Genomic DNA, 22,603 nt, shown 5'->3' with positions numbered 1-22,603 from the left:
TTGGTTGCCCACAGCCAGAATCGAACTGACGACCTCATCATTACTAGTGATGCGCTCTACCACTGAGCCATGCGGGCTTGGTGTTTGGTTGATGGAGATGTCATCTCCAAAAGTGGATATTTAAACGAGTTAGAGAGTTCGGTTTCTCAAAAACACAACCTAGATACCTGCACAAAAACAACTCCTCAAACAACGCCGTAAACAATTCTTGTACCGGTGCCAGTGCGCCCTTTCCCCCTGGCTAGATACTGCCAAGTTGTTTAACTTCAATCCTGACCAAACTATCCCGCCACGACCACACGTATCGAAGCTCTTGCCCAGAGAGTTGCGCCACCACTCTGGCTGGCGTGGATACTCACCATGAACAAACATCTTGTGACGGAAGCGACTGTGTGGAGGACATATATTCGAAGCTTCCAGCTGTGTCAAGCAACTCAAAATCGCTCTGAGAAGGTGCAATGTTGTCAACCAAGTAGTCAGTGGCCAGGCTTGAGTGTCAGATTTCCCATCGACTCTGGCAGATATTACAAGCCTTCCCCCCAAAAAAAAAAAAAAAAAAAGAACATTTGTCGATATTGCTATTTTGCAGTCATTCGTTCCTCCAGAATTGCACACGGCGCCAAGTCAATTTTCTTAGCAGCTACATTACATACACATCATCACCATGAGCGCAAACGACGTGCACGGGATTCCCGCGTTTGCCACGCTGTCGGAATGGAGGCAGTTCTCGACCGGTATGACACTGGAAAAATGCTGGAACTTGGTCTGTCTTGAGCTTCAGGTAACGGAAATGTCCTTCCTGTGTTGAATCCTAGATCTACCCCCAAATGATCTCGTTACCGAAAGGTCCAAACGCCACTGACATTCACTCACCCGATTTGTTCGATAGTCTCTTCTACCGGTAACACCTGAGGTCGGTCGATTTGACTACCAAGACGCCCAGGTTTTGTTCTATATGCACCAAGACATGGTGGAGACCAACAACTATGTAATCCTTAAACACCGCGGTTGGATGGCGAGCCTGCAGACCGACAACCTCGAGTACTTTCTGGTCGTACTTCTCAAGTTGGAAAAGGCCTACGAGTCATACCAGGACGAAGAGCTGTTCGCTCAAACGCTAACACTTGCAAGGGAAATGTGGAGGTTGCGGCAACTCGGCGACGACTCCTTGATAAACACTCGCAAAGTCTTGACAGTGGGACCTGGGAACTCGGTAGGTATGTACCGGCCGGATCTCAGCCCTTCTGGACCCAACGATTTCGAAATCAAGGTGCTCGAAAAGAAAATCGATTTTTTGGGGTTTCTCATCATGAAGACAAGCGCACACGTCTGGAGAGTGTTCGTTGGAGATGGCCCGCATAAGCCAGGTCGAGACCAGAGATGGAAAGACTTGCTCCGCGTTTGCGGGCACTGTGTTCATAAACGTCACATTTACCTTGCGGCAATGAGTGTTCTGGAATATTTCAGCAGTGAGCTTCGGCCCATGATGCCCATTCCGAACGCCAAACCCCCCACTGCCCTGCCTAAGTCTGCCCAGCCTGTTGATGGGGCAGATCCGGCCGGAGTAGGAAATCCCAAAAAGAGGGCGGCGCCAAATCACGCGAGTGGGACATTTGAGACGGGATATATGGGAGCATCATATGGGATTCCTGGCCAAGGAGGTAAGACACGATATGCGAACAATTGCCCGTCATTTTGGTGACAGCAGGCTAACATGAGGGTGGATTGGTCCGAAGAAGAGAACTATGGGTATCAAGAAGGGAACAGAGGGTATCAAGGGTATCAAGGAGGGTACCAAGGGTTGCAAACAGGGGATAACGGGTTGCAAACAGGGGATAACGGGTTGCAAGCAGGGGACGGTGGGTTGCAAGCAGGGGACGACGATGGGCTCAAATAAACTAAAGAGAGGTACGAAGAGGGGTGTTATTAGACATGGATCAATGAAGGGTGAGGAACTAGGTGGTCTGTGGAAACAAACAGCGAAGGGGGCATTGACCCCGGTTTTGTTAAAAATTGCTCTGGAAGCTAGTTAAAGGTATGCATCCGGTACCATTGGTAAAAATGGCAGCGATATACTATCTGTTCTCTTGCAACAGCCAACGCTTTGTGGCCGTTAAGTGTCACCTTTGACAAAAAAGGGGGTTCAACAACGGCTCAATCACCCCAGCAACCACTCCCATTACCCCATCTCCGGGTTAGGGTTGCATCGCCTCAACTGTCTCGCAATCAACCCCGCAGCCCGATTCGCGTCCGTCGCGTCACACACACCCTCGCTGCTTTTATCCAAGCTATCTATCACATTTCAGTGCTGTTTCGATTAAACGACCTTGCTGCCCCTCACTGTGAACCACCCACTGCGATCTCTCCAGCTTTAACAAGCACCTACAAGCCAAGCAAAAGCCCAGCCCAAAATGTCCCAACGGCAACGCTCCCACTCTGTCTCTGGACCAACAGCGGCAGCAGGAGAAGGGGGAACAAGGGAAAAGACATATTTTGAGCTCCAGAGGGAGGAGCTCATATCAGAGATTGCCATGGTTCGTTCTCTCTCTCTGGTTCTCCAATATGAATATTTTAGTGCAACTAACCTAACTGTTGTGATAACAGAGCTTCGAGCACGTCCTAGCCAACATCAACAAGCTGAACCGCTCGCTCGAGGCCGTCATCGCCGTGGGAAATGAATTCAGCTCTGTGGAAGCGTTATGGAGCACGTTTGAGAATGTGATGGCCAAGGAGGAGGAGGAGGAGGGCGATGGGCAAGAAGGGCACGACGAAGGGCACGACGAAGCAGAGGAAGAGGGAGGTGATGAGATGGAGGGGGTGGAAGATAAGGGGGATTCGAGATATGAGGAAGAGCAAAGTAGGGTATGAGTCGAATATGGGCAGGCAGTAGGGAAAAGGCCTTGGCGTTTTGACGGAGTTATTGACATTCTAAATGATACCCCCTTTTTATTCGCAAAATACATACCAGCCATGGACGACGCACACCAGGGTCAGGGCAAAGGTGTGAACACATAAAAACATCGATTCTTCTCTCCTCTACTTCTGCCCCCCCTAATCCATGCCTGTGCTATACATTCCCAAATATCCATCTCTCGTTTCTCTCTTTCGGGGTATCTAAAAGAAAAGCTCACACTCCATCTTTGTAATCAACCTCTTCTAATCAAAAACTAAAAGAAGAGAAAGGGGGGACGCTTCGAGGAGAGGTAGGTGAGGTTTCTCTCTTTCAAAATACTCCGATCAATCCAACAACACGCACACAACAGTCGACCGCAAAATTTGAATATTCCATCAGATAATTTCCTTGCTTTATCCGTAGCCTCTGGCACCTGATCCTTGTTGCCTTCCTACCCTTCCTTAACCCAGCCGTCCGTCTCTCCCATGCACCGTCATCACCAAGTCGTCCCTTTGCCCTGCCCTCTGCCCCAACTCCCTCTTCACCTTCCACCACCCCCAACAAACCATCTCAAATAACAAAACAAGCAGCCACACAAGAAAAATAGACAGTTCACCTGCTCGTTATTTTGCCTACCATGCCATGTCTGACAACCAGCCAGCGCTAGCCAGAGTCAGTTGTATGAGAGAAAAAAAAGAGCAGAAAAGGATGAACACAACAGTAAAAGAAAAAGGTGGTGGTGGTGAAGTAATGAAAAATAGACAGAAAAGAAAAAGAGAAAAAGAAAACCAACCCTCAACGCAAAAAGTCGTTGTTCGCATCAGATCATGCAGTTAGTCAGGTCATCATTAACCCTCTCCACGCCCCATCTCTTCTGTCTCCTGAAATTTTGTTCGATCACATAATCAAACATTTGCTCTTCCTCTTCTTCGCCAGCCCGACTCCCGGGATATTTTGACCGCTCACAGTCCCACCCCTCCCCCTCTTCTTTCCGCTAGACGAGTCCCCGACGCTGCCTCCTCCGTTGACGGCCTCGGCTTCGAGCGTTTTCCTGTCGTTGGCCACCACCGTAAGGATCGCCCTCTCAAAGATCTCCTCCACGCCCGTCATTTCTTTTGAGCTGCATTCCATGTACTGGGCGCCCATCTTGGCGGCAACCGCCTCTCCCTGCTGGGTAGTGACGGGGATCAGGCCTTGGGTTTTCAGCATGTCGATGCATGTCTTTTTGTAGCGGAGATCCGACTTGAGACCGACAAGGATGAGTGGGGTGTAAGGGCAAAAGTGAAGGACCTCTGGATACCACTATTTCGTAATGTGTCAGTTGGACACCAAAAAAGGCGAGACTGCAAACCAAAAAAGAAAAGAAAAGACTGACCTTGTCCATGACATTTTCTAGCGAATTTGGGCAGTCAATGGCGAAGCAGACAAAAATGAGATCGGTTTCTGGATATGACAGGGGCCGAAGGCGGTCGTATTCTTCCTGCCCGGCCGTATCCCACAGAGCGAGCTCTACCGTCTTACCAGTCGGGGGATGGGTTGGGTAGGTGATGTAGTTCTCAAAGACGGTCGGGACATATTTCTTTTGTTTTGTTCTCTTGTTAGCATTCGGCGCGCGGCTGGTCTACAGGACACCCGTGGGGCGAAATTACCTCTGGAAAATACCCCTGGCTGTAACTAATCAAAAGACAAGTCTTGCCGCAACCACCATCGCCAACGACAACAATTTTCTTGGAGTAGGCGGGGCCTTCGTTTGTCATTGCGGTCGCTGCTGATTCTCTGCCCGATGATGTCGAGATGCTGTTGAAGGTGCTCACTGTCCCGTCGCTCGATCTGGTGCCACGCGTGTCTCGTCTCTCGGATGTTGGTCTGCGCGAGGCGCTACTGTCATGTCGCTCGTGGGCGTAGTGTGAGTTGCGGTGTTGGTACGACGACGCCATTTGTTTGCGTCTGTTGCACTGTGTTTTGGGGGGGTTTGAGTTGGGATGGGAGACGACTAGCGGCGGAAACAGGCCAACAAGAGGTATCCGCCCAATTCAAGGAGTCGGTAAAATACCTAGGTATCAAGGTATTATAGGACGAAATTAATTTGTTCCCCACCCCGCCCGTAAGCTGTCTGTAGCTGTACCTAGCTGCTGCTGCTACTGCTGCTCTGGAAATACCGCGCTCGTAAAAGAATTGGTTATTGGGGTCGTCTCTGGTGTAAAATTTCGTCTGACGATGCTCTTCGCGATGGTGACGGTGATGGTGAGGGGGAAAAACAGGGACGACTCGGAGAAGGGATGGGATCAGTGAGTGCAGGGTGTCAGCAAGCAACAAGCAAGCTGGACAGTCGCTGCAGGAACTGGGAAACAAGCTGCAGGTGCAGCTTGGAGAGGTCGATGTAAACAGTCGGCGGGGCAACCGTTCCTTGCGGTCGGGTAATGACACAAACGCGGGGCCAAGATTGGTTGAAGGGGCCCACTGGAGATGCTGGTCAGCGCCTTGTCGGTGACGGACCACTAAAAACAGGCTTCTTCTTCAACCTGGAAGTTGGATGTTGATGATGACTTGCAGTTGTGGCGGCAGCGCTGTGGGTGAGGTGTGTAAGAGTGGGAAAAGAGGACGGGATGGGAAATGAATCTGGAGAAAACTCTCACTGTCTCATAATTTTCTCCCGCTTCTCTTGGGTTGTCTGGCACAGCACGGCATCCCATCACACCCCAGCCCTATGATTACAGCGCAGCACATCTACTGGACCACCACCAACAGTGGTGCCAGGTTGCAAGCTGCCGAGACCGTCCGACCAGTGGGGTTTTCAGCTGCCTTGGTTGTGAACGTGGCTGGTGGACAGTGCCTGTTCTCGGGTTATCGTCGGCTTGGCGCCAGCAAACCACATTGCAGTCATTTTCTTTCTGCACCTCCTCTTTGAAAATTCTCTCTTCACCATCGTCAGAAACCAGCCACCTCTATTTCTCTGTTTTCCCTATTTCCATATTTCCCGGGTCCGTGTCACCTGGCTGCGACGCATAATAATACACTACCCTTTATCAGCGCCGCCTCTTTCTTGTCGGGTCCGGTGCCACCGAGAAATCTCTTTCTTGAACCGTCGCTGCCGCTGCTGCGGCTCTCCAACCTCCTCCCTCCACGCAGCAGCCCACTGCTAACTCGCTTGGCATACACAATGTCCGACAGCAAGTACATCACGCTCATCTCATATGATGGCTTCGAGTTTGTCGTCCTGCGGGAGGCTGCTCTGGTTAGTGAAACCATAGGAGCCATGCTGAGGGGCCCTTTCAGAGAGGCGCAAACTGGTCGCTGTGAGTTTGGCGAGATTCGGTAAGCTTTCCTTCTCTCTTCCCTGTTTCCACAAGTCATGGCCATATCACATGATGATACTGCATGCTTTATTATATCAACGACGGACCAGGCTACTTTCGCCGTTGCGGGAGCCATCCTGGACTGCATGAGGCTACTCTACACTTGATCTGATTGTTCACTACGCTACCACACACCGCACACACCGCCTGGACACACAAGTCTCCTTCTTTTCCCGAAAGAAGGGGAAGTGCTAACTCTCAAACAAAGAGGTCCTGTTCTGGAAAAGGTTGTCGAGTACTTCCACTACCATTATGCGAACCGCAACCAGACCGATGTCCCAGATATGGACATTCCTGTGGACATCTGCCTCGAGCTCCTGATGGCTGCCGACTTCCTTGGATTGGATTCCAAGCCCCAGATGAGAGATATCTCTTGAGGGTGACCGGCTTTTTACGGATCTGCATCCAGGAACGGAACTGCATTGAGCACGGCGTTGAGGTTATGATTTTGGCGCATTTGCAAACAAGGTGCCCTTGACCTCAGTAACTGGTACAACAGGACATACAACCATAAGCACCAGTCAGAAAACAAGCAAGGCATCTTGTTTTTTATCATCTCCTTTCCAGCGTTCTATTGCGTCTCGTGGTCATTCAGAGGCTACACCCATCTTAGCATATCGTCTTATCCTTTTTCACCCATGGGTCATACGTCTAAATTCGATGGAAGAGCGACATATCCTCAACGATCTGCTTGGCTTTGGCTTTTCACCGGGTTGGGCTTTGTAAAGCGAGGAGACATTTCGTTCCAAATTACTTGATACACCTTAATACACAACACATTTGATGAGAATAACCCCGTGGTATCAGTCCAACGCCACCTGAACAAATAAGGAGAGGTGACCTAGCTCTTTATAAAAACCATGTGAACACCATTACAGCTGCTCATAGAAGGCCAGCAGCTTTTGAGCTCCAATCTCCCAAGTAACATCATTCTGGAGGTGATGCGCGGCCCCGGGTACATAGCAGCATCTTACCCCTTGACCAACAGTGTCCCTTCCCCCATCTCCAAGGAGCTTCTTGACGCCGTCTCTATCGTCTCCCTCGATCTTCTTCTGGGCAGCGAGGCCGGTATAGCTCTCCCGGTAGGTGTTTGCAAGCTTCTCCATGACCGGAATCGTCATGATCTTGTCAATCTCACCGCCCAGTACCATGATTCCCTGTCCTTTATTTGCCCCCAAGCTTGTGATTCGAGGCAGCAGATTCTCGGGTTTGACGAACCGGCTCATCATACCCAAAGGCCACAGGAAGCTCTCATACCTGCTGGCTCGTTGCTGGAACTTCATCAGATAAGAACCCGGAAGCTGCTCGCCGAAGAAGACTCTGCGTGTCAGAACAGGGTGGGAGAGCGGCGAATTTGGGTGCCACCCATGGAAGATCATCCGGAAGCTGAACCAGGGATCAAGACGCCACCAGTTGATGTAGACTCCCAGGCTGGTACTGCTGTTAGTATATAACGGAAGACATGCATGATAGCAACGTGGAAACAACTTACGAACCAAACCCGGGTACAGCTCCCGCGAGTACTAGTCCTTTTACTTTGACGTGGTCAAACTCTGGTGCTGAGAGGATGTACTGTCCCAGCCCGCCCCCGCTCGAGTGGCCTATATACACCACCTCCCTTCCGTCATGCCGCTTCTGCACCCACTTGATGGCTGCCACCACGTCGTCGGCCAGCATGCGTTTTGTGGTGAAGTAGACCATTCGGAGGTAGGAAGGGTGCCAGCTGCTGCCATGGCCGCGCATAGAGACAGCATAGCAGGGGATGCCGCGCGAGGCAAAGAAGGAGAGGTACTCTAGCCAGACCCAGGCACCGCCCATCCCACCGTGGACGAAGAATAGCGGGGTAGCTCCATGGCGAGCCTGTTTGGAGGGTTTACCGTGGAGGACTTCGATCTGTCCCCCCGGCGTGTCAACGAAGAAGCGCTCAATGCCCTGGGGGAGAGAAGGGAGGGAAGAGGGGGTTAGGGTTGGGCGACGGAAGTGGAGGAAGCGATAGGTGAAGGTATCGAACATGTTTGGTCTTGACAATGCTGCTGTGTTGATGTAAACGATTAGCTATCAAAGCTTCAAATGATGAGATTGGGAGAGAGAAACAACTAGCTACCTTTGTTTTACCTAATATATAGCCATGATGACTCTACCTCTCGGGACCACTTTCAGCTCCGGGTCAAGCCGGTGTCGACTGGCGGGTGATGTAGGGTGGCGCAAAGACAGGAACAGGAATTGAGTGCGAGTGACACGAAACCTCGTAAAGACATTTGGTCGGGATTTATCCTATTCGGGACATTTGGAAGATGCATTTTGGTGGAGGAGTTTACAAAAATGAATCCCTTGAAGGTATTGGTGCTAGCGAGGTAGAGAGAGATATGGGTCTGTTCAGAGAGGCGCTCGACCGCCATTACAGCAACGTAGACGCTCCACCAAAAATTCAGCAGGTGCTGTGATTGTTCATTCATTCATTCATTCCCCAACACCAATGAACCGTCAACTTGCTCTTCCCGCTACACATTGGGCGCCAAGGCAATCGTTATTTCCATTTGGTGTCACTCGATTGCAGATTCGTCTCAAGTCTTCAAAGTGTAAATTCAAACAGAAGAAAAGCAAGATGAGCGACAAGTCGCTTCGCGTGGCCATTGAAGGCTGTGTAAGTTCTCTGCTTTTTCGATGCCAAGAAACTCAAGAGCTCTCAGCTAACAAGCCTAGGGTCATGGCACCCTCAACGCAATCTACTCTACCATCACGGCCTCATGTAAAGAGCGCAACTGGGATGGCGTCGATGTCCTTATCATCGGCGGTGACTTTCAGGCCGTCCGCAACGCCGATGACTTGACGGTCATGTCCATCCCGGCCAAGTATCGCGAACTGGGCGACTTCCCTGACTATTACAGTGGGAAAAGAAAGGCCCCCTATCTCACCATCTTTGTTGCTGGCAACCACGAAGCAGCATCTCATCTGGCAGAGCTGCATTATGGTGGCTGGGTCGCCCCAAATATCTACTATATGGGCGCCGCCAACATTCTTCGACTGGGACCCATTCGAATCGCTGGCATGAGTGGCATCTGGAAGGGCCACGACTATCGCAAACCCCATCATGAGCGTCTCCCCTTCAACCAGAGCGATACCAAGTCCTTCTATCATGTTCGCGAGATCGACGTTCGAAAGCTATTGCAGGTGCGAACACAGGTGGATATTGGCATCAGCCACGACTGGCCGCGAGGGATCGAGAAGCATGGTGACGCCAACCAGCTCTGGAAAATGAAGCCCGATTTTCAGAGGGAGTCACACGATGGGTCGTTGGGAAACCCGGCTGCGGATTATGTCCTGAACCGCCTTCGGCCACCGTACTGGTTCTCTGCTCACTTGCATTGCAAGTATTCTGCCATTAAAAAGTTCGATCCTCCTACCGCAGAGCTTCAACCATGTGCATCAGCAACACTTCCGGAATCAGCCACGGTCCTGCCAGCTGTCCCTGCACATAACCCGGATGAAATCGACCTTGACCTCGACGAGGAAGAAACCCCTGCTGGTCCATCCACCAGCTCAGCCCCTATTACCACCACCTCATCCAAGCCCCATTCTGAAGAGCAACAAACCGACGCCCTCCGCTCCCTCCTCCCATCCACCTTTTCTAAACCTACCCCCCAAATCCAAACCACCCCCGGCCAACCCGTCCCCCAAACTATAACCAACACCACAACCCGCTTCCTGGCTCTAGACAAGTGCCTCCCCGGCCGAGCCTTCCTCCAACTAATGGAGATCCCCTCCCCCACCATCATCACCCGCCCAGTGAAGCTAGCCTACGACAAGGAATGGCTCTCCATCCTCCGGGCCTTCCACCCGCCGATCAAATCCACTTTTGGCATCCGCGGTGCTCCGGTCCCGGAGGACAAAGGGGAGGAGTACTACCTTGGTTTGATCAGGGAGAATGAGGAGTGGGTGGAGGAGAATTTGGTGAAGAAGGGGAAGATGGAGGTTCCGGAGGATTTTGAGGTGACGGCGCCGGTGATAGAGGGGGGTTGGGAACGGGGACGGGAGGTTCAGCCTAGGGAGTATACTAATCCGCAGATGGCAAGGTTTTGTGAGATGTTGGGGGTGGAGAATTATTGGGATGCGAGTGAGGAAGAGAGGGAGGGGAGGAGGGTGAAGGGGCCTGATGAAGATGAGTTTGGTGGGGGGTTTAGGGGTGGGAGGGGTGGTGGGGGGGGCAGAGAGGGGAGGGGGAGGGGTGGTGGTGGAGGGGGGTATAGAGGGCGGGGAGGAGGTGGTGGTGGGTATAGGGGAAGAGGAGGTGGAGGCGGTGGTGGGTATAGAGGAGGTGGAAGGGGTGGCGGTGGTGGTTATCGAGGCAGAGGGGGCGGTCAGTTTTAGAGTTGTCTGTGTATGATTCCGACCGCATGACGGTTCATGTGGACGAGTGGTGTAGGAGCTTCTGGCCGAAAACGGCTCTTCGATGACAAGTTACCAATTTGCTCTCTGGACAGCAGTGCTCATATCACTATCATATCATCGTCCGAATGGCCAGGCAAATCAGAATCAGATCAATACTCGTCAACGAAGCAAAAAGAACTTGGTTATTGACTGCACCCATGAGGAGGCGAGTATTGCTCCCAACCGAGGACTCTGCCATCTATAAAACAATTTTGAAGCATACCACAAAAATGATATCGAATCGTTGTCGACGGGAATTGAGCCCGACGTGGGGGTCGGACCCACAACCTTGAGATTTCGGAGTACTCTGTACATAAGAGTCTCACGCTCTACCGATTGAGCTAGCCGGGCAAGGCTACACCCATTATTTGATGGTTGTGGTGACATTCTGTGGGTTTATGAGTAGGGTTTGTGGAAGTGTGGAGTGTGTGGAGGATGGTGTAAGTTGGGATGAGGCTGGTTGATATTGCCTCCTCAATGACTCGAAACTCAGCTTGTCCCTGTTATTCTAAGGTATCTCAAAATCTGAGTTCTGGGTTGGGTGAGAGCATGGACTGCCGATAGATAGGTATTTTGCTAGCTATGTGCTGTTCTCAAACACATGTATAGAACTCTTGGCAAGGTACCAATCCGAACTGAGATCTATGGATTTGGACTTAATTATTCTGCTTAATAAGTCAGTTTCTGTTGTCGTTGACACCCTCTAACGTCGAGGACAAGATAGTAGGCCGCTGCAGTGCTGCTTGAGACAGACCTTGAAATACGAACGATAGGCCTTGAAAGATTCCCCGAGAGGCTTGAAGATGGCCTAGAGGCGCCAACCAGTGGTACATAGGTAGGTTTGGTCTACTATAGTCAGAATCTTCATGTTCATCCCCAGTCTCTACAGGTCAGACATGACATGCCTGCTCATTTCTGACTTCTGCTTTCACTGTCAAACTGCTCAAGCCCCGTTAACTTGCTGAACGAAATGCACACTGTGATCTTTTACACAATACTTCTGCACAGACACAAGTTCTCGTGAAGAGAATGTTGAGCTGATAAGACCTCACTAAGCTGAGCTCCATTCGCCTCGTATTGCCTCAGACAGCTGAACCTCCTTGCCATGAGGCAATCTTGTCCCTGTCTATTCCCCGCTACTGCCGAAACTGATGCCCGATCCCACCCACACCTGATCCTTCTGTGGTGTGGTGTGCGTTGTTCTTCTATGTGTGCTACCTACACCCCTTAATGGCCCTCACACCCTCCATGCCACACTTGTTGTCGCTCCTCGCCCTAATTCTAGCAGCCTCAAACGATCCCAGCTACCATCCACTCGGGACAGAGCTAGAACTTCTCGAAGGCCACTATCATCGACAGACCCTTGGCTCTCTCCTTGTCTATTCCCCATCCGGGTTTCACCGCACCGTTTTGACATCTCGAGCCCCCGGGAAAGATGCAATCGAAGATCCCACCGAGAGAGTTGACCAGAGATCGTGATAGATCCCAACCTAGGTCCGATTCGTGTTTCTCCGTCGTCGGGAAACCCATCCTTTTCCTTTCAGCGTTTTCAGAGCTAGTTAATCTCGATGTCTCAATATACCCACCCCCATCCGGAGCTCTGATAAAGCTCTGATAAGGTGCTTACTACTTAAAACCAAGATAGGATCAAGGGGCTCCGAGACACAACGCCAGCTTGAGACGGCCCCAATCCAAGACCGACCAGAGCCGCCGTTTGCACTAAAAAACGTGGGCAAGGGGGAAAGTGGACGGGCGAGATCCGGTTGGTCTCTTCGGGCCCCCGGGAAAACACCCCTCAGACTACCGGTGGCGTATGGCGGCGTCAAGCACGTGGGACTAGCGATGATTAACGCCGTTCAAGGGAACTGTCTTGGGGGAGGGTGATGTCTTCCAAAACGGCGGGTGTTTCCCGTAATTGTGCTGGGGATGTGCTCCGTTTCGAGGGAGAAAAGAGTGACTTTGAGGGCAAGTGCCTCATTCAACTCCCCTGCGTCACTATTTGCCTTTTGTTCATGGGTCAAGACCAAAAATCCAAAGCTGTTTTTTTGGTGGCGGGAGGCTTTAGTTGGAATTTGCTTTTTCAAACTTCCCGTGTCTTTGGTTGCCTCTGTGTCATTCGCTGCCGCCAAGTCTCGAAATAAGAAAACGTCGGCCTTTTTGGCATTTGCGTCAGGGGGCCAAGTGACATATCAAAGTTGGATGGCAATGACGTCTCCTGTTTTCCAAAAGCAGCATCCAGCTGCGAAAGAGTTTTCAAAACCGATGAGACATATCAGGTTGGTTGAGCTTGCTTGTCACCTTGTCAAAGCAAGGACAGTGATGGGAAAAGTTCAGCTTCAAGCCACAAGGCTCGACCATCACACAGCAACAGAAGACCCAAGGGGTCGGGATTAAAGTGATGCTGCTGCAGACGAATGTAGTGCCCAGACACCAAGCACCGGCAAATGGGAAGCGATGGCGCTGACTGGGAAGGCTTCTGTGTGTGTCCACAGTTTCCAGAAGGAATGGACCCCAATACCAATGTGCCACTTCAAGGGAATCCCAGTGGGATTTGAGAATGGCCGACGCCTAATCAGGAACCAAGCCTCGAGAGGAAAGGCTCGTTGGACCGATCACCGTCAAGAAGCGACGCCGTCCCAGGATTGGCGATTGTCAAGTGGGGACCATCTCCTGTCTCAGAGCGCCGCCTGCGGGCTCGACGCCCCAAGCGAGAGCGACCCATCACGAGCCATCCTACCGGGAATCCCTCCGCGGTCTGGGCCGGGGGCGCGAATGGACGACCCGTCAGCCCATAGCAACCAGTCGGCGGCATCACCGTTCCTAGGCCCGGCGATGGACTGTCGCTCCGGATGCCCCATTGATGGGCATTAGTGCAAATGAAAACACGAGCCGAGAGTCTGTCCTGTCCAACGAAAGGGAATCGAAGAGAAGGACGAGGAAACAAAGAAGAAAGTGAGGTTACAGATCAAATGATACACAATCACAGCTCACCCCACCAACGTGCCATTAGCAATTTGGCCCAATGCGGTGAAACTTTGTAGCCAGATAGTCGTGTGTATCTCATATCAGTGAATGCGGTGTTTGGGCGTGGTGGAGCAGGCAACCGTCGAGACGAGTGAGCAAACAACCCCCACGCACTTCTCCCGTATGTCAGACGGAAACGACGGGATGTTTGGCGGTTGGTGGTGATGACGATGATCATGATGATGATGGGAGATGGGATGAACCGCCGCAACAGACGGTAGCTTGTCGGTGAGCCAAAAGGCAAAACGCTAGAGTGAACGGTGGGCGGGATCTAAAAGGGAATACCCGGTGCGACATGTTCACAGTGGTGGTCATCATTCTCAGTTGGGTGACTTGCGTCTTACGAAAGGGCCATCGACTGCTGCGCACATGGCGGCGTAGTCGACCACCAGCGCATAGGCGATGATGGAAGACGTAGTGTAACAATACGATCCGGCGCTAGCTCGGAGCCGTGTTGTGGCGGTGCCGCAGTGAAGGAAAAAGAACCGAAAGTTTTAAATATACAACCGACTCATCTGCGGACAGAGATTCCCAACTCATTGGATGACAGCATACACGTGCCTGTTCAAATTGAATATATGAAGGTTGTCACGAGTGGGTCATTCCAGGAGATTGGTGGGAGAAGTTGCCGGGAGCATGCCAGTGTCCACGGGCTGCCAGAAGTGGATCATCCCTCGAATTGCAAGCCACAAATTGGACAACCCCACCCAAATGTTTCCCTCAAGTGCCTCACTCAGCATCAAAAGCAACCCCCAGACGCCACATATTCCAACAAAACAAAGTCTCAAGCCAAAGACGTCAACCACAAGCGAGCATTTTCCAGACGGCATGCTATCAGTGATTGGCTTTCATTTCTTTGCATGAGCTGTCTGTGTCCATGAAAGGGAGAGGCAAGTGGGGGGCAGTTCTCTCTCTAAAACACAGCATCTTGAAGCACCCCACCCCCGGCGGCCTTTCCCGGTGCATCGTGCAGCAAAGGAGACTGCACGGGGCCGTCCCAGGTCCGCAGTCCCGGGTCCGAAACTGGACGTTGTCCGTTTTCACCCCTGCAATTCGCAACCTTCTCCGATCCATCCCCAACAGCTGCGGATATGGACTCCACGCAAGACGCAGGGTCAGCCTGCAAGAAAGAACATGAGAAACTCGACAGACATATGCCGTCATCTTCATTTCTCACCTACCCTTATTATTGTATGCTTGTGCCCATTGATATCATCCACACTTGGTACACCAACTCTGCTTCTGCACTACAGCCACCCATAGACAAAGTCCCCAACCGACACAGCAACATGGGAAACGTGGTTTGGGATTTTTATGGTCCCGTGGCCGAAGGGGGCAGCGGTAGAAGCCTGCCTGGTGTGTAACCCACCATCTTCTCACTAGAAAGCAACCCAATACCTGTCTTCCTGACTGTGCTGTGCCGTCAATACATATTCCCATAGTATGTTCCCACCAAGTGTAGCACAACCCACTCTTCTTTCTCCCCACCGGCAGTGGGCTTGCATTTCTCATCCTCCATAGAACATTCTACTGCCCACCATTACACTTAATCTGGGGGTTTGCTTTGCCGTACAATCACACACACTAGAGGCTTTTTGTCATCATCTGTACGGTATGTGTGTGTATGTGTGTGTCCATCCATCACACAGTTAAGTTCCCTTTTAAGCTACGGTAAATGTACACACTACTGTTTGTTGGTCACCATGCATGAGAAACAAGCCAAATAAAAATGGGTGATGGGACATACATTACATGCAGATGTAACGTACCTTGCCTTGCCTTGCCTTGCCTACACTAAACCTTACGTATTCCTGATGCACCTACCGAGCCACCCTGCTGGGACGAAACCTACTTACCTACATACAGAGAATATGGTCCATTCGGAAGCTTCGGACTTTGTTGCCGGTCAGCAGCAGCAAGCAGTACAGTAAGAAACCGTCCTCCCCCCCCCGCCCCCCCAAAAAAACACCCAAAAGTTCGTTTCGGGCCATTTACGACCGATCCAATCCTGTTGCCCGGCCCGAAACATTTTTAGACTACTGGCTTTGTATTCATGCAGCAGCAAAAACAAGAAGACCGTTGGTACCTGAGCGAGGGAACACATATTATGACGTCGGCAGTTGCGAGAGTGATGTTCAACGGTGAGTCCGAGCAGTCGGGTCGGGTGTGCGCGGTGGTTGGGCCGGGACCGCTCTCGGTTCTCGGAGAGGTGTGGAACGGACGGGTTAGTTTATTCATTGGTTTTCAGAGTTTTGTGTAGTGGTTCTATTCATACCTACCTTACCTAACTGCTCGGTATGACTCCCCACGCGATGCACAAAGAACCTGCATTGCCTCCTTTACACAGGACGGAGTGTGCCTGAGGATATAGTCTCTGTCATCAGTCAGAATGTCGACGAGGTTCGATTCCGGATTTAATACTACATATACGCAGTACACCCGAGTAATCCCGCCAGCCCACATCACACCCCGCGGGCACCCCACGGGACTCCCGGCGGCCCAGTGGGGGGGGAGGAACGTTTCAGAATTCCGCGTCGTTCGGTGTGAGAAAAGCTGTGTAGGGCTGAGTAGCTGGCTTGAGGAGGAGTGGGGGTGCGATCTGGGTGATGGAGGTTGTTGTTATCGACGTGTTGATTGCCCGGTTGAGTAGGTAACACAGCCAAAGGGGGAATGAGTGGAAATGACTCTCCTGTTTCCTCGGAGGTGCTGTTGTGGTTGCTCAATCATGACGACTATCACCACGCGATGCTTCTTCTCAGCTACCTCCCGCCTGCTTGTTTCACATTGCCATGATAGGAGCCAAAAAGTAAGAGGTTGAATCCGTATTATTTTCTCAGATCCTGGTGCCCAGTCGGTCAGAGCTGGGCTGGCTGTGAAGCCATCGTGTAATATACATGTCTAAAGTAAATAAAAAGGAAAAAAACCATGGGGGGTATCTTTGCGAACCGGACCCAGCCCAGAACCCTTCGTGGCCGAAGTTTCAAAAAAGTTAAACTCCTCCGCTTGTGTACAGGTAGTGATGACAGGGTAAAAGGAAATGTGTGTCGTCGAGTGTAGACGCTTGTCCCCGTGAGGAAGACAAAGACGTCGAAAGAAAAGAAAAAAAATACAGATAAAAAAAAAACAAATGCAAAGAGTCTATATGCGAATCAGTTTTTTTCCGGCCGTTCCTTATTCCCATCCCAAAAACCAGCCAAAAAATCCTTGACCCTTTAAACTCTTGCCGCAAGCACCTCTTGTGCCTGCTTTATCCCGATTTCCCATACCGTGACTCCCTAGGAAAAAGAAAAAAAAAGGGAAAAAGGAAAAAAAAACTCTCCAGAAATGCGACCGCAGAACCGTTCATGTGCCCGTGATGGCTTATTAGGGCGGATCGGTGTCGATTATGAGTGGTGAGTGAGGAAACCGCCCGTAAAAATCAATAAGCCGATCCATCTATATATCTGAACGCCGCGCAGCCGACAAGAAACAAAAAGATCCGGAATGAAAGCCTCCCGTTTTTCTCTTCCCTTACTTGCTGCTGGGAAGCAAGTGGCACCGAGCCGATAAATGTATCATGTGTAAGGAATGGTAATTAAAAGTGACGTAGAGGAATGCGAGACCGCCGATTAGGTAAAGAGTAAGGGGTGGGAAAGGTGGTAAAAGTTGTGGTACAGACGCGATTAAAGTCGATATCGTGGGATAAAAAATGTCGCTCCTCCTCAGGATGGATCGAAATGGAATGGATGTGGGTGGTGATTCGAGAGATGGGTGCCGCCTCTGCATCTGCATGGAAAATCGATTGGTTGCAGCTGATCTCCCGGTCGATATGAGAGGTCTTTACCGGGGCTTGGGAGGAGGCGGCTTTGGCACTCCGGTGGTGTCATAGGCACCGCGGCCGAAGTTGGCGTGGGGTTCTGACTCTCTGACAATCATTGTGAATGTGTGTGTGAAGCGAAAATGGACTCGAAGCTGACACGGCGCCATGTTAGCACATTTCGTTTCCTTCTGTGCCGCACCGCAGGCGATATATATAGACCAAGGGAAAGTGGTGTTGCACGGCCAAGCGTCGCAACCCATGGGAAAATTTAAATTTCCTGAAAAGAGGCAAGTGACTCACAGTGTAGAAGTCCTCGACGGGCGAAGGACTGGTGAAGCGGTTGAAGCGATGATGATGCAAGGGAGCGTTGTCCAGTCAGGTCAGGGGATGCTGATGGCGGTTTATGTATGGTGCTGTCGGCTGTCGCGGTTGGTTTTCCGAGCGAGGCGCAGTATGTGACAGTCCAGAGGCAAGCTCGTCGTGTTCTTTCTCTGTGGTTCCTCGAATTACTTGGTTCTCAAGTCGGCCAGTCGAAGGATGTGAAGTTGTATTATTAAGTCGAGGCTGTCGGTGATGCAATGGTAACAGGAGACCGGAGTCAGGGGCAAGAACAACAAGGAGCCTGTGCCAGAAGGAAGAGGGTGAGGTGTGTGATGATGGGAATCCAAGAAAATGTTCGGAATGGGGAAGGGGGGCCCTTTGGTCTTATAATGAGGATGGGATCGCTGGGACACAAGGGAATGATGAGAGCAGCCTATTTTTCCCTGGGTGCCCTGCCCTTGCTACCCCCGGGCCTGGCGTTGGCGTTGAATTGCACACCTCCCTTCTCTGACACCCCAAAGGTACCGAGTGACCTTGTAGCCAATGTACCCATCCCTGCTACCCCTGCTATCCCTGCTACCCCTGGGCAGCTCCGTTTCGACCCAAAGCAACGTGCGTGGAGAGTCACCGTTCCAGAACTGACACCGTTGTCCCCCTTTTTGGGACCGGGATGTACCATCTCAGAATCCCAGCGGACAGGCTCGGCGGATTTCCCTGAGGCCAGGGGTATCGTGGTTTGGGCCCACAACAGCTCGAGAGCGTGAGAGCTCAGCGTGAGGACACACGTACCATGTACCGCTGGCAGCTGGGAAAACGGCATCCTGTGAGTGTGCGACACTGTGGGCACCAAGGTGACCATCAGAGCATAGCGTCGAGCCATCCCTCCAGACGCCGACCACAGCGACGATGACAAGACATCATCGTCTTGTTTGTAGTCGCAACTTGTCAGTTTTTGTAATATTCTCGGCCCGGATCTACCTAGGTAGGGCACAGATCAGCACAAGCAACGGGCAAACGACAAGCTGGGACAGCGCTGCAATCCAGGAACCAGACCAGCAGGAGGTGCAGTTGCATTTGCAGGCGGGTGCACGTCCACACAGCTGCCCCCATCAGGATAGACATGCGATGAAAGGGGACACGAGTGTCGATGGCCCGAGTGAGATTGGGGATACACAAGCCACATGCGTTCCCAATCCGTATTGTAGTCGGCCCCATAACCACGAGCTACACCCGTACTTCTGGACAAATGTGCAATACTTAGTCCCCTCCTTGGTTGTTGTCGCTCTAAATCCATGCAGAGAGTACCTTAGTGTAGCTACCTAGGCATGGAACGTCGGGTGGTGGGGTGCGCTGCGTACGAAACCCCGAGGCAGTGCCTGCAAAGCTGATTCCGACCGAGTTGTACCTGCCCTGGATGGACGGGATGGATGACATATGTTGGACGGGAGGATAGGAAGGAGCGTGGGAGCTTTAGTTGGTAGAGAGAAATAGTGGCTGGCAACAACGGGCTGCGACTTCCGTTCCAGGCGTTGCAAATGTATCCGTGCAATTTCAAACAGAGAGAAAAAGCTTTTTTTGTGTAGTTGCTTTCTTTGCGCCCTTTAAGCAATCAGATTCACACCTGCCTTATTCTTTTCATTATTTTTTTTTTTTAACTTTTTGTGTGTGTCTTGGATTGCGCCGTCCGTTTGCTTTGACCATGGTCTGTCATGTCATCACAATCACACTCTCACAGCCCAGACAACATCCTCCAAACAGGAACAGCATGTCTCCAAAAAGGCCTCGATTCGTTTGCCCACATCTCCCCCCATCTCTCTCCAACGGCACTTCTACGGAGTAGACTGGACCCTCCAAATCTCCAACTCGCTGCTCCAAAAAGCCCGCATCGAGATAAGCGCCAGCAAAGCTTCATAGACCACACACCACACCATACCACACCACACTACACACCACCTGAGAGGAGGTCCACGGGTGGATCGCCGAAAGCATGGCGCGCAAAACAAGTCGGGTGCGCTCCCATCTGGGAACCAGTGAGGTACCGTGATACTCGAGACACATCCCCCGGAAGATCCATCCATGCATCTGTGCACCGCATAATAGGCTCTTTTCCCACCTGCTGGTCGTCGTGGCACTGCATCAGATATATATTCCTATTATTAGGCCCACACCTGATAGCGAAGCTGCTCACAGCCCATAGTGTTGGCTAACTGGGGGTCCACGTCTGCCGTTGTACATGGCATTCTTGGCCTATCGACCAAGCAGATCGGTAGGCCCGGGTAGCTCGAGTCCTCGACCATCACCATTCGGCCGACAGACGCAAAGCAGCAGGAACTGAGTTCGATATAGCTGTCCCAAGCTAAGAACCCCAGATGGGAAAGACGCCCAACGTCGCGGGGTATGCTGTCATCATCGTGCATGGCACGAACAGCTCACCTTGTCTGCGAGTCGAGACCAGTCGCCTGCATGCCATGAGTCCGGGGCAGGCCCTCTGTCCAGTGCTATCGGGAACGTCTTGATGGAGAGCCTCGCGTGGATGATAGGCAAGCTGTCTAGGTGGCCTCGCATGCTGCTGCATCCGCTGCTGGTTGCTGCCCAGTCGGTTGAACTTTAGGGGCATCTCTCCACTCCGCTGCTTCTTCAATGCCGTCTGCTCCAGGGCCGGATCCGAGCCAAGGTCAAAAAGATCGGAAGATGGCATGCAAGACCGATACCTGCCCCGTATATGATGCAGCACATAACTTACCTACCTACTACAACACGCACCTCACGCACGAAGGCTGATGACTCAGCTCAGGGCTTAGAGCTCAAGGCAGCCATGCCATCTGGTCGTCAGCCACGGCCGTTGAGTGTTTCTAAGCACAAGCATTTTTCGGTGCGGTCCGCTGTAGTTTTACAGCGCTGGGTGCTGTATCTGTCAGGTATTGTTGGTATGTACAGATGGGGGCGGGGCTAGGTGGAGGGGCTATGGGAATGTAACACCGGAACAGCCTCCGTTTCCTTCCTCACGGTGTGCTACCCGGCCACGGGGTTGTCTTCCATCGTAGTCAAAACGACTCGCCATGCGGAAATACTTTTCACTGATGTCCCTCTCGCCTCGAGTTTTGAATTTTTGCGTCAGACACCACCAACGGCTGGCGATGGGCGCCCAAGAGGGTTTCAACACATGAAGCACGCCAACTGCCGGTGATTGAGCGGTGAGCTAAAGAAGAAAGACAGCCGGCATGCGCTCACGATGCTGGCCCTATGCCCCAAGGTGAGGAGCCGGAAGAAACACCGGGGACAGATCAAGCGTCCAAAACGATGCGGTGATGCCCAATCCACCGCCCCATCGCATGCAAGACCACAAAAGAAGGAACTGGGTCGCATATCCGGTGCTCTCTCGACAGCGCGCGCGCCGTTACAGCATGTCGGATGCTTCACTGCGTAGAATGGAGACTTGGTAAATATTTGCAAAATTGATGTATCTGATTTTTGTCTTAGACCATCAAAGTACCACCCACATCCTCTACGCACGCAGTTGCGGAGGTTACCTACTCTACTTACTTGCACAACAGCATCGCCCGGGAGGCGGATGGCCTTTTCCCCCGTGCTCAGCGCGTGTTATTGTCCCCTATTTTTCTCTCCGCCGGAACACGGGAACTTGAGGCGTCCAAACAAGCAGCAAGGACGAGGGCAGCTGAATATCTTGTCCAACCTGTTCTCGGGCAGATATCAGTGGGCACGTAGCTTTCGTCTGCTGTGCAACGACGGACGGCGAGGAGCACAACCAAATTAGTCGGAACCATCGAGTATCACGACCTCGACCCACGAAACGCCCATCCGCCTGTCCGTATGCGGGATGGATAGACTCAACTGATATATATATTGGATTCACTCCGAGTCCTCGACACGACTGGCCGAGACAGCAGATCAGGTGAGCACAAAAGCAATGAAGCGAGGCGTCATCATCATGGAGTCTGAGATGGGTGGGACAGAGTTGGACAAAGTTGGACACCACTAACAAAGTCTCGGGCCAGGTCTATCGGCAGCATAGTGGCTTACTCGGGGACGCACAAACTATGCTCCGATGCATGCAGGACGGTTTGGCATCCCATATATTCCAGCGCAGTAGTTGTGCCCAGCATTCCAGGTTGCAGCGTGGGAGAAAACGGGCCATCCAACGGTGCCTGCTGGGAAAGGGAAAACCGAGGATCGACCCAACTGATCGATCCGTCTTGGCCCAGCAGTGCCGGCCGCTTCCACCAGCCATCTCGTGCAGCAGAAACCTTCTGGAAGCCTTCCACCGCTGCCAATCTCACCTCCCGTTCTGGGAGCCCAGCGCCAGCCGGCCCACGTTTCTGCCACGAGAGCGCCGAGGGCCGAGGTGGGGGCCTCCTCCGTAGGTTATGAAACAAAGGCCAGCCTCGTTCACTTTTCACCACGACTAGGTGGTCTCGGCTCGCTGTCATCCAGCGTAATGGATATGAGATGTTGCAATCAAACACGAACGGGCACACACCGAGGTGAACCCTGCGGAGATACATCCTGTCCTTCACACTCGATGCAACGGCAAGGGAGCACATTGTGTCGCCAGCCGTCGTATTTTCTGCAATTATTCATCACCCATCACTATTTCTGGGGACACGGTGCAGTCTACTGGAAATAGCTGCTGCCGTGCGAGGCTCGAATTATGTACCGACCTCGCCTCCCCACGTTCTTGAACCCGCAACTCGATTCACAGCCTGATGCCATGTCACGGTGTCCCGGGTAGGTATGAACGATACAAGACGATTTTTTTTTTTT

At 52.0% G+C, this 22,603-nt stretch overlaps 8 protein-coding genes and 2 non-coding genes across 10 annotated transcripts; 4 read left to right on the top strand and 6 right to left on the bottom strand.

Annotated features, from left to right (window-relative positions):
* Window positions 1-5: 5 nt before the first annotated feature.
* On the bottom strand, window positions 6-77 carry QC762_0090270. Its single transcript has one exon. It is a non-coding gene; the product is annotated as a tRNA-Thr (tRNA).
* A 587-nt stretch (window positions 78-664) lies between these two features.
* QC762_604065 (uncharacterized protein) lies at window positions 665-1,702 on the top strand (the record flags this gene model as incomplete). The annotated part of the gene is made up of 2 exons (XM_062892101.1): window positions 665-781; window positions 890-1,702. 2 exons carry the CDS (start codon window positions 665-667, stop codon window positions 1,700-1,702), a joined length of 930 nt encoding a protein of 309 aa, XP_062740176.1.
* A 487-nt stretch (window positions 1,703-2,189) lies between these two features.
* DAD1 (Dolichyl-diphosphooligosaccharide-protein glycosyltransferase subunit dad1) lies at window positions 2,190-3,505 on the top strand. Its single transcript, XM_062892100.1, has 2 exons — window positions 2,190-2,534; window positions 2,605-3,505. The coding sequence occupies exons 1-2, from the start codon at window positions 2,412-2,414 to the stop codon at window positions 2,866-2,868; spliced, it is 387 nt and encodes a 128-aa protein (XP_062740175.1). The 5' UTR covers window positions 2,190-2,411; the 3' UTR covers window positions 2,869-3,505.
* rho4 lies at window positions 3,029-5,544 on the bottom strand. Its single transcript, XM_062892099.1, has 3 exons — window positions 4,543-5,544; window positions 4,269-4,472; window positions 3,029-4,195 (listed from the first exon to the last, which is right to left on the bottom strand). Exons 1-3 carry the CDS (start codon window positions 4,828-4,830, stop codon window positions 3,791-3,793), a joined length of 897 nt encoding a protein of 298 aa, XP_062740174.1. The 5' UTR covers window positions 4,831-5,544; the 3' UTR covers window positions 3,029-3,790.
* On the top strand, window positions 4,554-7,089 carry ELC1 (elongin C). The gene is made up of 2 exons (XM_062892098.1): window positions 4,554-6,208; window positions 6,458-7,089. The coding sequence occupies exons 1-2, from the start codon at window positions 6,054-6,056 to the stop codon at window positions 6,624-6,626; spliced, it is 324 nt and encodes a 107-aa protein (XP_062740173.1). The 5' UTR covers window positions 4,554-6,053; the 3' UTR covers window positions 6,627-7,089.
* QC762_604030 (uncharacterized protein) lies at window positions 6,651-8,641 on the bottom strand. The gene is made up of 2 exons (XM_062892097.1): window positions 7,742-8,641; window positions 6,651-7,680 (listed from the first exon to the last, which is right to left on the bottom strand). Exons 1-2 carry the CDS (start codon window positions 8,260-8,262, stop codon window positions 7,122-7,124), a joined length of 1,080 nt encoding a protein of 359 aa, XP_062740172.1. The 5' UTR covers window positions 8,263-8,641; the 3' UTR covers window positions 6,651-7,121.
* A 43-nt stretch (window positions 8,642-8,684) lies between these two features.
* Window positions 8,685-10,617, top strand: DBR1 (lariat debranching enzyme; the record flags this gene model as incomplete). The annotated part of the gene is made up of 2 exons (XM_062892096.1): window positions 8,685-8,893; window positions 8,953-10,617. Exons 1-2 carry the CDS (start codon window positions 8,726-8,728, stop codon window positions 10,615-10,617), a joined length of 1,833 nt encoding a protein of 610 aa, XP_062740171.1. The 5' UTR covers window positions 8,685-8,725.
* A 320-nt stretch (window positions 10,618-10,937) lies between these two features.
* QC762_0090200 lies at window positions 10,938-11,028 on the bottom strand. The gene has a single exon. It is a non-coding gene; the product is annotated as a tRNA-Lys (tRNA).
* Window positions 11,029-16,508: 5,480 nt separating this feature from the next.
* QC762_604015 (uncharacterized protein) lies at window positions 16,509-18,641 on the bottom strand (the record flags this gene model as incomplete). Its single annotated transcript, XM_062892095.1, is given in 4 exon segments — window positions 16,509-17,652; window positions 17,801-17,828; window positions 18,320-18,459; window positions 18,465-18,641. Coding segments are annotated over 4 exon segments (477 nt in total). The 3' UTR covers window positions 16,509-17,520.
* A 1,536-nt stretch (window positions 18,642-20,177) lies between these two features.
* Window positions 20,178-20,519, bottom strand: QC762_0090180 (uncharacterized protein; the record flags this gene model as incomplete). Its single annotated transcript, XM_062884050.1, has 1 exon — window positions 20,178-20,519. One exon carries the CDS (start codon window positions 20,517-20,519, stop codon window positions 20,178-20,180), a length of 342 nt encoding a protein of 113 aa, XP_062740169.1.
* Between the last annotated feature and the right edge of the window lie 2,084 nt (window positions 20,520-22,603).

This window comes from Podospora pseudocomata, chromosome 6 (genome assembly GCF_035222375.1).
Source record: "Podospora pseudocomata strain CBS 415.72m chromosome 6, whole genome shotgun sequence".
Classification (NCBI taxonomy): Eukaryota; Fungi; Ascomycota; class Sordariomycetes; order Sordariales; family Podosporaceae; genus Podospora; species Podospora pseudocomata.
The sequence above is the reverse complement of the archived record's forward strand: the minus strand, read 5'-3'. Positions and strand labels throughout refer to the sequence as shown.

Coding starts and splice junctions, on each gene's coding strand:
- DAD1 (XM_062892100.1), top strand. CDS start 2,412: ATGTCCCAACGGCAACGCTCCCACTCTGTCTCTGGACCAACAGCGGCA. Junction 2,535..2,604: donor TCATATCAGAGATTGCCATG/GTTCGTTCTCTC, acceptor TTGTGATAACAG/AGCTTCGAGCACGTCCTAGC.
- rho4 (XM_062892099.1), bottom strand. CDS start 4,830: ATGGCGTCGTCGTACCAACACCGCAACTCACACTACGCCCACGAGCGA. Junction 4,473..4,542: donor GCCAGGGGTATTTTCCAGAG/GTAATTTCGCCC, acceptor ACAAAACAAAAG/AAATATGTCCCGACCGTCTT. Junction 4,196..4,268: donor TAGAAAATGTCATGGACAAG/GTCAGTCTTTTC, acceptor ATTACGAAATAG/TGGTATCCAGAGGTCCTTCA.
- ELC1 (XM_062892098.1), top strand. CDS start 6,054: ATGTCCGACAGCAAGTACATCACGCTCATCTCATATGATGGCTTCGAG. Junction 6,209..6,457: donor TGTGAGTTTGGCGAGATTCG/GTAAGCTTTCCT, acceptor TCTCAAACAAAG/AGGTCCTGTTCTGGAAAAGG.
- QC762_604030 (XM_062892097.1), bottom strand. CDS start 8,262: ATGTTCGATACCTTCACCTATCGCTTCCTCCACTTCCGTCGCCCAACC. Junction 7,681..7,741: donor GCTGTACCCGGGTTTGGTTC/GTAAGTTGTTTC, acceptor CAGCAGTACCAG/CCTGGGAGTCTACATCAACT.